We start from the raw sequence: 12540 nt of genomic DNA, 5'->3' as shown, positions 1-12540 counted from the left end.
ATGTTGGTCTTAACCTGTCACGGAATCACAGAATGGTAGGGGTTGGAAGGGACCTCTGGAGATCATCTAGTCCAACCCCCTGCCAGAGCAGGGTCACCCGTCTGCGTTGTGGCCCCCTGATGATGATTAAGATGATATCCCTCACCTTGAGAAGAACACGCACGTTTTCTGGTTTGTTTTATGATGTGTAGTTTCAATAAGTAGTTGAAACATGAGGAATGAGGAGATATGCGGAGGTATGGATTATTATCTGTCAGTTTGGTTGGACAAGGTTCAGTGCTACTCTGCTGCGGTACTACTCTGATTTCAAAAGCTAAAGGATAAGAAACTAAAAAAATGAATAAGAAATAAGAATTAAGTAAAGGGTAAGAAATTTTTAAAATGTAGACGTGTGGGAACATCTTGAAGTGCTTTCTCCTTGAAGAAATATATCTTTGGAAAATAGCTTGTATTATTCCCCTTAATAATTTTGTTTAAAAATTAATCACAGTTAAATTTTCAATGTTTAATCTCTTAGGTATACCTTGTCATGTTTTTTTTTTTTTTTATTTAAATAAACCTTATTGCTAGTCTCGTCAAACAGTTGTATTGTGGAGAATTCTTGTTCCTTGATGAACACAAAAGGAACCTGCATTTTTTTTTTAAACAGTTCCAGTTAGGATTTGTTTATGTGCTGTGTGCACCATAGGAGTTTTACATTATACAGGGTAATTTCTCCTTTTAGGTTTTATTTAGCCTAAGGAAGTGTCAGAACTGCTCGTGATCCTGTAAAGCATTTGTCTTTTGAAGTACCTGCACAGTGCATTCACTTGTGAAAGCCTGTAACGTTTCATTCAGAGTTTTGCGAACAAAAGAACAGACAAAACAAACCCAGATACTTCCTTTGCGATCAGCTGGGGAATTTAATGAACTTTGAAACTAATGAGAATATTTTAATGACATGTAACTAATTAAAACCAACAACAATAACAAATGAATTACGTGGAAACATGTAAGCCGCATTTTGGTTAAACTATTGTTACAGCAAAGGAAGTCAAGTACTGCTGACGAGCCAAAGGGAAACAAACCCTTTAGAAAGTCTTGGGGAAATGTTTTCAGCTTTCAGCCTGATAAGCTTTTCCGATTGGAATCAAGAAATGAGATAATTATATTCTGGTTAAATTGCTTTAATATTATGCTAGTCATAAGAAACAAACCCGTTGATTTTTTTTGACATAAAATGTTTTTTATTTTAAAGTGCTGATAGTCTAAAGCAGCAAGACCGTATAACATCGTTCCATTAGTAAATCTGTCAACTAATGTCATATCTATATTAGATGATATAAATATAGCTTTTTACCTAGGACTGTGTAACCTGATGTCACCTTTCCTTTCAAAAGCTTTCCCCCCAAGGAAGCAATTCTGTAGGTTGCCCTGGCAGCTTTTACATGGGTTAGTGACCTTCTGGAAAGGAAACCAGAGGCAGATAGTGAGATTTCAAGAAGTGGGAGTGTCTATTTTGGTGGTTGTAGGGGCTAGTCATGTTTTCCGGTGGGAATGGGAAGACTGTATGTGGTATGTGTATATATATATATATATATGTGTATGTGTGTATATATGTAGTATGTGTATATATACACATATTACACACACATATATATATATGTATATGTAGTACCTCCCTGCAAATAAATAATAGAGTCATACAACAGCTCAGGTTGGAGGGGACGTCGAAAGATCCTCTGGCCCAACATTTCACGGGAAAGGGAGCCTGGGTCAGATCATCTAGCACCCTGTCCAGTTGCATAGTGCAAAGCTCCAGTAATGTGGAGTCCACCCCGTCCCTGGGGAGGCTGTTCCAGTGAATGATTGTTCTCATTGTAAAGAAAATTCTCTCTTACATTGCGATGAAACCTGTGCTGGTACAACTTGTACCGATTGCCCCTTGACTTCTCCATGCTGACTCCTTGTGAGAAGAGGGCCTCTGTCCTCTTTGTAGCCACCCTTTAAGTGCTGGAACACTATGATGAGATCCTCCCTGAGCCTGAACTCCTTCAGTCTTTCCTCATGGGGCAGTTTCTCCAGCCCCTTGATCATCTTGATGGCACTCCTTTGGACCCTCTCCAGTTCATCTGTGGTTTCTTGAACTGGGGGGACCAGACTGGACCCAGTACTCCAGGTGCAGCCTGACAAGGGCTGAGTAGAGTGGAATGATCACATCTCTGTCTTTGCTAGCAATGCCCCGGCGGTTGCAGCCCACTTTCTGATTTGTCTTTGCTGCTGCAGCTGCGCACTGCTGACTCCTGTTCAACTGGTTGTCCACCAGGACCCGCAGGTCCCTTCCAGCAAAGTTGCTCCCCAGCCATACTGTAGGGCCTGTACTGGGCTCTCTGGTTATGTCAGCCTGGGTGCAGGACCTTGCACTTGTCACAGCTGTGGACACTACCCCCCAGGTTCTTTAGTTTAAAGCAAGATTGACAAGCCAGCCAATCTGCTGGTGAAGATTCTCCTGCTTCTTGTGGGTGGGTGGGTCCTCTCCAATAGGCTGTATTTGTTGAAGGGCTTCCTGTGATCGTAGAAACCAAAGCCTTAGAGACAACACCAGCCGTGAAGCCGTATATTGATCTGCATGATGTGCCAACTTCTGCCTGCACCCCCATCTCTGACTGGCAAGGCAGAGAAGAAAATCACTTGGATGCCTCTACCCATTACTTGGGCCTCCAAGGCTCTGAAGTCCTCCTTGATCTTGCCCAGGTCTTGCTCTGCAATGTCATTGGTGCCCACATGGAAAAGAAGCAGGGGACAGTAGTCTGTGCTTTTAACCAGCTGTTGCAGTCATCTCTCTGTGACATCCCAGGTCTTGACTCTTGGCAAGCAGCAAACTGCCGCTGACTGCAAACCCGGCTGGCAAACGTGTGCCTTGGTGGCTTTCAGCAGAGAGTCACCTGCTGCTACCACTTGGTGCTTCCTTTTGTGGCTTTTACTGTGTGCTGCTGGTGTGGCTTCTCCCTGTGCATCTTGCTCGTGGGTTTTGTACTCTGCCAAAACTTCCTATCAGTTGCCATCGGTAGATATACATGTCAGTATCTATGCCAGCCTCGGCTTCCCGCAGTTACAGTACTATCGTAAAGAGGCAGTTCAGGGAGTAATTCTGCACTGAAGGAGAGATCAAATCTGTAAAAATGAAGAGAAGAGCCTGGAATCCTTTCTTTTGTGAAGAAAAGGCAGATTAAAGGATCAGACAAATTAATGGTTTGTGTTTGCATAGAGATACTTCGATGAGATCAAGAGTTTCCAACATGTTTTTCTGGGAACTTAACTTATTCAGAATCACTTTTTCTGTGGTTGCATTGCAAGCATTTTCAGAAAAGACGTTCTTGTGGTAGTTGTTATAATGTGGAAATTAATTTAGAAGGACTGAAGTGCCTCCTTTGGCTCCTGCAAGGTTGATGTAGTTAACCATAATGGGGCTTCAGGGCTTAGATACCTTTGAAGCTCCGTACGTACTTCTGCAGAGGAGGAACCAGCTCTTTTGGGCACTGCAGAATGCATAAGGCATCGTGGGCACTAATAAGCAGTTAAATAAAAAGAAATTTACAGAACACCTCATACAATGGGGCTTTTGAAGGTTCTGTTTTAATCATCGGTTTTGCTTTTCAGGTTTCATAGTAACATAACCTGTTAGTATCTCTGAATGTATGTTTTTAATTTCCGCTGGCATTAACTGGAGTTAAACATTTGCATTAAGTACATGTCCCTTGAGCTCTCTAATATTACTTGCAAAGTGTAATCAGATAGTAAATGATTGTGAATGTACAATTAGAGTACAGATGGTTTCAATTGTAAATTACAGTCTTAATATTAGTAATCCTGTTTTTTTTACACTTTCTAATATTCTGGTAAAAAAGCATCAGTGAAGTATGTTGAAACTGTTGAGTAAACTAGTAAAAGTTAATCCATGTATGTTACAGATTAGGTTGTAGTCATGATTTATTTGACAAATACAGTTAAACCACCTTTTTTTGTTTGGGCTGCAGGTCCTCAGCTTGTACGGAGAAGTATATAAGCTTGTATATCGTGTCACGTTCCGTTTTAAGCCTGAACGTTGGCTGAATGTGGTTAACTATGAGGAGTTTGGAAGGCAGACAGGGTCCTGTGGGCTGAAAAGATTATGAAATGCTGATGTAAAATAATCTTTCGGCATTGAACAGTTCCTCAGAACTTGCCTCTCTGCTGCTGATGTCACTTCCATAAACTTCTCACCTCCTTAAATTAAGAAAAACAAACCAAAATTTAAATTTTTAATTTGGCAGGGTGAAGTGTCTTTAAAGTTGAACCTCTGTCACTTGTTAGGGAGATGCAAATGGGAAGTACAGCTTATTACCTGACCTGTTTATGTTCATCATCTTTCTTAAGCAATTTCACAAGTTACTAAATAATTTGTGTTATTGCTTAAGTCTCCATTTTGTGAGAAAAAGCTGTATCTGTAGATCCTAGTGTCATCTTCCCCTCCCACAGCGTCTCCCAAACTATTTACTGTTTCCCAAAGAAAATTAGTGGGAGGAAACTAAGGTGGCACTTGCTGGTGAGCAGTTGTTTCCTTCTTAATTTAGAATGATCTTGTATTTACTACGTATCATCAGCTATGTCTATAGGAAGGTTTGTTTTGATTATTTTTAATTTCCTTCTTCCTCTTGTGTTCATTCCTTATCTGGTTGCTTTTTATCTGGGCCTTAATTATCCAAGGCGATGTATACTCTCTACCGAACTCCAAGTATGTAAGCCTTTAAGTGTTTAGCATTAAGGATGTGTTAAAAGTAGTGTTTTGAATTGATGCCTGAGTTAATTTTGTCAATGCGACGTTGGCACACTGGGCTTTGGAGCACTATTTCTGTATTAATGAAACCTTCTGGTCCTTTAAGCCATTGCTTTGCCTGTGATTTATAGCTTGTGTCCCACACTGTGCTTGAACAGGACTTGGGCTGGGAAGATTATACAGAGGTGTTAGTGTAGAACATACAGATAATATGGTGATCTGACAGCTCAGCTGATGCTTCTTTTGTATAACACTGTGACGAGGTCATTCTTGCATTAATTCTGTAATCGTTTCACGTAGATTTCCAGTGGGTCCAGGGAGATGTATGTGAAGTTCAGTTGATGGTGTACAACCCTATGCCTTTTGAGCTCCGAGTGGAAAACATGGTATGTATCTTCCGAAATCTCCCCTTTTAATTCTGCATTCTGAAAAATTTCTCAGTTGAACTTTCAAATATGGTTTTCTAAAGAAATCGTTTTAAGCCAGTATGACCTCACTTTAACAGTACTGTACTGTCAGTTTTCTCAAATCCGTTGGTAATGAGGTATTGAAATGAAAATCTGTGCCATTCAGAGTGTTTAAATGTTTTACCGCTAGTGACCCGTAAATCAATTCTGTACCTTTCTGCATTGACTAGAACTCATGCTACATAATTTACATATACTGGTTTTCAAGTATTAATTATATAGCGAAACCTAATAATTAGTGTATACTTGCTGCTGTAATTTAAAAATCTGCATTCGTCCTAGCTTTTCAAATCCCCATTTTGACCACATTTTTAAAAATTTGAGGGATTAAAATAGTTAGTTCTGAGAAGCTTTGTTTCCTCATAGAAGCTTCAGCTCATGGATCTGCTGTTCCCAGGGATACGCGTTATTTGAAACCACCATAAGGTGAAATGATCAGGAGGGAGGAAAAAAAGGCTAAAATACCAGAGAAGATTGTAAGGTTAGAAGGATCACGCTGAAGCCCTCTATGACTTCAGTCGACTGCTTGCAGTGTATCCTGAAACAAAGCCAGTTTTTTCCCCTCTTTAGGCCAACCAGCAGGATTTTTTTTTTCTTTTTCAATTTTTACCCATTTAAAAGTTGAGTCCTCTAACTACCAAACAAACTGACTTAATCTTCACCCAGCCCTAATCCAGTGTTGTCCTTTATGTTAAATATTTTTACCTTTAATATTGCTTTAAAAACTAAATCCCGTCTCTTAGAGCCCATTGTTCTCTTAGCTAAGCGAATCAGCGTATATTTACTTACCCTGGATTTTTGTGTGGTTTTTTTATTGATTGGTCTACTGCAGTGGCTAGTCAAACAATTTGACCTAAATTACTGATAATATGCCACGTATTATAAAGCGTTTTTCCATGGGAACTGAACAGGCCCAAAGGTTGTGCTTATAGCATAATAAACGTAATAAAAGTCATTCTTGGAAGCTAACACGCTGGCTTCTTCAGCAGCGTTTTATCTAACCCTCACAGAAGTATTCCAAATTGTTAGGAATGAATAGAAAAAGTAATTGTAAAGCTGCCCGTTAGAAAGGACTCTATGTAGGAATTAATTTATTTAAGAACATCGTGATTTATAGTCTAATTTGTATTGTGTAAGTAATGACGTAATTATATATTCAAAAAACTGGAGGTTTTGATAACTACTTAATTTTTTAACGAGGAAATCTCTTATGAGTGCTTACGTACACTTAAGAAGTCGGAATACAGTTGTTTGCATAGATGTGCACTTCCTCCATTCCCTGAGCAAATTAATTGTAGTAGCGAATACTTCTTTTTACTGTTAGCGTGATAAGTTTCGATCTTTGAATTAATACTGAATTTCGGTTTCATTGGTAAGCATAAGAGGAAGCAGGCATGCAAACTAGATACAAATAATTGAAGTGATTAACATAATTCTTTAGTCAGTGCTCCATAAATAGAGTGCTTTGAGAAATTCTGCTCTGCGCTAATGTCATCTCGTTGGTAGAAATTAGTTATTTTGCTTGATTTGCCCGTGGTACTAAGACCGTAGCCAGCAAGCCGAGAAAAGTAATTATTCCCCTCGATTTGGCATTTGAGAGACAATATCTTTAGAACCGAGGCCAGTTTTGAGCTCCCTGGACAATAGAAATATTGACATCCTGGTGTCGGTCCAGCAGCGTTACCAAGATGCTAGGCAGGCTGAGGCGTATGACAGATGAGGACAGGTTCAAAGAGCTGCATCTCTTCAGTTTGTAGAGGAGAAGAATATTGGGGTAATTCCTGTCGCTTTCCTCGATCCCAAAATGGGAAGGTGCAGTGAAAACGGAGCCAGGCTCTTCCCAGAGGTGCCCAGCGTAAGGGTGCGAGTCAGTGAACACGGTGCAGCACTGGAAAACTTGCCTAATAAAAAAATTCCCCTTTTCCAATTATGAGGGTGATCGTACGCTGGAACTGGTTGCCCAGAGAGCAAGTGGCCTCTCCATCTTTAGAAATCTTCAAAACTCAAGTGTAAAGGACAGTGAAAAACCGAAACAATCATCAAAGTTAGCCCTGTTTTGAGCAGTGGGCTGGGCAAGAGGACCTCTAGCATTTCCTTCCAGCCTAAGTTGTTCTGATTTTCCAGTCTCATCTGTGAGCCTTCTAGAATCTGGGAATAGTTATTACTTTATCACAAGAACAAAATCTTCTGTTTTTATTTTAATAATTCAAAGCATTGTTCAATATTTTAAAATAGTTTGGTTTATTATTGATACGTACTCATGCTTGCAGTCCGCATGCCCCCTTGTTGTCTGACTTCTCATCACGTATCACGTTCTTTCATATTATTCAGCCTCACAGAATCATTTTCATGGCAAGCGTATCCTTTTCTGTCATTTAGTGGCAGCTTCAGCTTCTCTGTCCCATGACATTTTTCCTTCTGTCTGACTCAGCACCTTACTTTTGCAGTATGACTAATTGTTCAAGCTTGTTTCTGATGACTGGCAGTCCTTCTTGGAGTTCTCCATTGCTTGCTTTCCTTTGTTCTTCACCCTTTTCATGGTTCTGTGTTCGTCAACATGTAACAAACTGTCCTGAAATAGAATCATAGAATAGATTGGGTTGGAACGGACTTTAAAGGCCTCTAATCCAGCCTCCAGCAATGAGCAGGACATCTTCAACTAGATCGGGTTGCTCAGAGCCCCATCCAACCTGACCTGGAATGTTTCCAGGGATGGGGCATCTACCACCTTCCTGGGCAACCTGGGCCAGTGTTTCACCACCCTCAGCGTAAAACATTTCTTCCTTTTATTTCGTCTGAATCTCCTATCTTTTAGTTTAAAACCATTACCCCTTGTCCTATTGCAACAGGCCCAGCTAAAAAGTTTCTCCCCATGTTTCAGCCCCCTTTAAGTGTCGAAAGGCCACAATACGGTCTCCCTGGAACCTTCTCTTCTGCAGGCTGAACAACCCCAACTCTCATCCTGTCCTCAAAGCAGAGGTTCTCTGTTTCTCTGATCGTCTCTGTGACCTCTTCTGGACCCAGTCCAACAGGTCTGTGTCCTTCTGATGTTGGGAGCCCCAGAGCTGGATGCAGCACTGCAAGGGGGTGTCTCACGAGAGCACAGTAGAGCAGCACAATCCCCTCCCTCATCTTGCTGGCCACACTTCTCTTCATGCAGCCCAGGATGTGGGGGGCTCTCTGGGCTGCGGGTGAACGTTGCTGGCTCATGTTGAGCTTCTCCTCCACCGACACCCCCAAGTCCTTCTCCTCAGGGCTGCTCTCCATCCCTTCATCCCCAGCCTGTATTGATATCAGGCGTTGCCCTGACCCAGGTGCAGGACCCTGCGCTTGGCCTTGTTGAACCTCGTGAGGCGCGTCTATAGCCTTATTCCTTTTTTTCTAATTTTTCCCTTTCCCTCATCTTTCAGTTTATGATTTGGTGTTCTGTTAGCTTACTTGTTTCATGTTAAATGAATGCTGGAAGCATCGATCCAGACTCTTCTTGTGATGCTTTTCCTAATATGTTATGTTTGTTATGGCTGGAAGTTGTGATGGTAAACAACAACTTTGTGTTGAGCAGGAGTTGTTAAGGAGGATGATTCCCCATGGAAAGGCTTCTCTAGCTTTTTTCATTATTTGAAGTATTCGTGCTAAGTATGTGTAGTTTAATTGAGGTATGCTTAAGTAAAAGAAGTTGAATTTTTAGACTTGACATGAGGCTGTGGAGACAAGACTTTGATCAGATGATAAGCCTGTCTGAAAAGTTGATTTTTTTTTTGTTGTTTTATTTTATTGTTCTCAAAGCTCTTTGCCCATCTTTGTTATTCTTGCTGTATATTCCCTGTCATGCATATTCATGATTTAGGACCCTATTTAAATATCTATTCTTCATGCGTGTCCCATTTCTGTATTACTGTTCTGTATTTTTCTCTTTCATGTTTTTCTTTTGTCCATATAGTTAGAAGGTTGATCCAGTGAAAGGTGCAATAGCGTTTGTAAAATGAAAATGAAAAAGTTGAATCAGGGAGTATGGAGGTGATCAGGTCCAACAACTGTGTATTTTGGTCAATAAAAATAAAGCGAAGCAGGAGAGATCATAGGGGTGATCAGAGGAAGCGCTTTAATAAAACTTAGCAGGTACCTTAAATCAACAGAGTGAGAGGGGGAGACAAAAATGAGCCTAACTGCCTGCAGTGGATTGGACAGAACGTTTTTGCTAGTGGTGGAGCCCAAGTTAACAGGAGATGTGGTGTTCAGCTGTAATAACTGTGTATTCCACTTTTTTACCCGGGAATATTCATTTCTGTATAGACTTGTTCAGCCGTGGGAAGCACAGAATCACAGAGTGGTTTGGCTTGGAAGGACCTTAGAGATCGTCTCGTTCCACCCCCTGCCATGGGCAGGGACGTCTCCCACCAGACCAGGCTGCTCCAAGCCCCATCCAGCCTGGCCTTGAACACCTCCAGGGATGGGGCAGCCACAGCTTCTCTGGGCAACCTGTTCCAGTGCCTCACCACCCTCAGAATAAAGAATTTCTTCCTGATATCTAACCTAAATCTCCCCTCTTTCAATTTAAACCTGTTACCCTCATCCCATCGCTCCACTCCCTGACAAAGAGTCCCTCGCCATCTCTCCTGTAGCCCCTTTAGGGACTGGAAGGGGCCCCAAGGTCTCCCCGGAGCCTTCTCTTCTCCAGGCTGAACAACCCCAGCTCTCTCAGCCTGTCCTCACAGCAGAGGGGCTCCAGCCCTCGGAGCCTCTGTCTCTTCTGCAGTCACTAAGCCTTTTTTCTGTCCAGGAAAAAATTACTTTCAGATTTCAGGCCTTCAAAACACCCCCCAAAATTCTGGGAAATCTCTGACAGATTTATTTTGTATTTTGGGACAAATATTTAAAGCAGTGAATCATGGTACAGTCTAGTGAGATCTACTATTAAAATAAAATGCAGGTGAAGATGCACTGCAAAGTATATTGTCTTCTAAGGTTTTAACTACTTTTTTCTCTTTGTTTCTCACGTCTCGTATTAAAGGCAAGAAAAAAAAAAGCTGAAAAGTTTTGAGCAGTATTGATTGAGTGAAAGCATTTATTTTCGGCACTTATTGTAGAAAATATAGCCATGCTTCTAAGAAGGCTACAATATATACAGAGCAGTGTAAACTGTAATAAATGAATACGGAGACAGTAAAAAATACTACCCCCAAACATGAGGGTAATGTAATTTTTTACTGAATGTAAAATATAGTAATAAATATGTAATTTAAAAGTTCATTAATCAAAAAGAAAGTCTTTGTTCTGTAGTTCTTTTTGGAGCAAGCAGATATTTGAAGACAATTAAGTATAATACTTTGATTAATGACGGTATAAGAATGACTGTTACATTTTTTTCGTAAACTTCAAAGCCGTGTTATTAGCCAAGAGCTCTCTATTGAGGTTTCAAAATACCATCTAGAATTTTGATAAATCTTTATGTATAATCAGTCCCACAACTCAGCTTACGATCGTTTGAATTGTTTCCATGAACTGCTCTTCAGTGAGTTCACATCTTTACGCTGTTCCTGCCAGCTTGAAAGAACGTTTACTTACCGGTAGATCACATTTAATTGAAAGTACATTGGGCAAGAATGTACACAAAAAAGGCGAGGGGGGAGCAGGATAAAAATGGTCATGTTTGGTGTTTTCTAGGCCTAAAATAATCGTATTAGAAATAGTAGGGAAAATTTCCTTTGAAATAAATACTTGGCAGTTTTTATGTAAAGTGTTTGACAACATTGTGTAAAGTATGTTCAGCACAAAAACTAACTTTGATGGCAGTGTTACTTTAAAAAAAAGAATGATTGTATTTCAGGACTGGTAAGTAAAGCCTAAAAAAAGCGGTTACACGCGCGTGTTGTTTTAACAGCATCCCCAAAAGGTACCATTGACGTACAAGTAGCTTTGTTGCTCTAAAACTAAATGGAGGTTTGAAGTGATTGAAAGGCATGCTGTCATAATGGCATGCATATGTTCACCCTAAGGCAACTTAAATAGTTTTATAAGAATACAAGGAAATGTAAAATCGGGGTGGTTTTTTATGTGATTCATATATACCCTGGAAGAAAACCTTGTATACAGGTAAACTTGTTCCGTAAGGTCAGAAAGAGCAATTTTTACTAAATAATATTACTTGAAAGAAGGTATAAGACTCAAGGAAAAAGAAATCTGTCATTTATTTCCTTTTTTTTTTGTTGTTGTTGTTTCTGATACGTTTAGGTAAAGGATATGACAGTACTTCGATCTTGATTTGATTGTCGCTGTCAATCGAAAAAATTTTTAGGCACCAGAGGGCAATGTTGGGCAAATATTGCTGAATTCTGCTATCCAGCAAGGAGCAACGTTAAAAATGTCTTTCAGACATTCTAGATATGTCATTGTATTTTAAAACTTACTCGTGTGGGTTAAGTTTTAAGGGAAAGGATCTTGATTTCAGTTCATGTCTGGAACTCTGAAGTCTAGCTAAGGTTTATATTGTTTGGTTTTTTTCCATTTTGATGAGCTTTTACTTTTAAAAACTTGAAGTTTTACTGAATAGTAAAACTCTCATAATGGGAGGAACGAATGCTGTATTCTCCTTTGTGTGATAATGCGCTTGAGGTGCTTTAATTTCTAGTCCAGGCATAGCGTATGCTTAATGCTGGTGTTTTGGCATTTGCATCGCGTTTGTTCTCTAGAAAATCTCTTCATTTTCATGGGTTTTTTTTTTGTTTTGGCTTTTTTTTTTTTTTGGCTAAGTAGTAGACTGAGAATGCATTCCTAATGCATTATAAGAAAAATACCTTGTGCTGAGGACTTATTTTGCTTTAGCAGTTACCGGTGATCAACATGCTGTGTCCGTCATCAACATGTTCCAAGGTTGTCGTTTTCATCTAATTTCAGGGGTTAAGAAATAACATACACTGGATATAGCAATTTTTTTTTCTGTACCGTTATTAAATAACTTTAATATTAGCAATTTCTTTTAATAGTAACTCTCCCTTCTTGTCCATAAGCACGTGCATATTTTGGGCGATTGTATTCCAGATGCATTCACATGCCTTTTTGTCTATTACTGTCTCTATTTATCTTGATTTTTTTTTTTTTTTTTTTGCCTGGATTTTGTCTGCTCTTAACATCCTCAGTTTAAATCCTTCAGCGAGGAAGATGCTTTCTCTGACAGCTGGGTTGTGATCATTGCTTTTCCTAAGCCTTGACCATTAGCCTTTAGAAATATTACCAATGACTTATTTACTTTTTCTCTGTTCATTTCTCTGTTTTTATTCC

The 12540-nt window shown here is 39.9% G+C and overlaps 1 protein-coding gene across 3 annotated transcripts in view; it reads left to right on the top strand.

Annotated features, from left to right (window-relative positions):
- Positions 1 to 12540, top strand: part of TRAPPC9 (trafficking protein particle complex subunit 9) — a 538517-nt gene that overhangs the window by 59979 nt on the left and 465998 nt on the right. For all 3 annotated transcript variants that reach the window (XM_063327588.1, XM_063327590.1, XM_063327587.1), the window contains one exon: positions 5096 to 5181. In XM_063327588.1, coding sequence (XP_063183658.1) covers positions 5096 to 5181 — 86 coding nt within the window. The remainder of the gene's footprint in view (positions 1 to 5095; positions 5182 to 12540) is intronic.

This window comes from Chroicocephalus ridibundus, chromosome 2 (genome assembly GCF_963924245.1).
Source record: "Chroicocephalus ridibundus chromosome 2, bChrRid1.1, whole genome shotgun sequence".
Lineage (NCBI taxonomy): Eukaryota > Metazoa > Chordata > Aves > Charadriiformes > Laridae > Chroicocephalus > Chroicocephalus ridibundus.
This window is presented reverse-complemented; position numbering and strand designations above follow the sequence as displayed.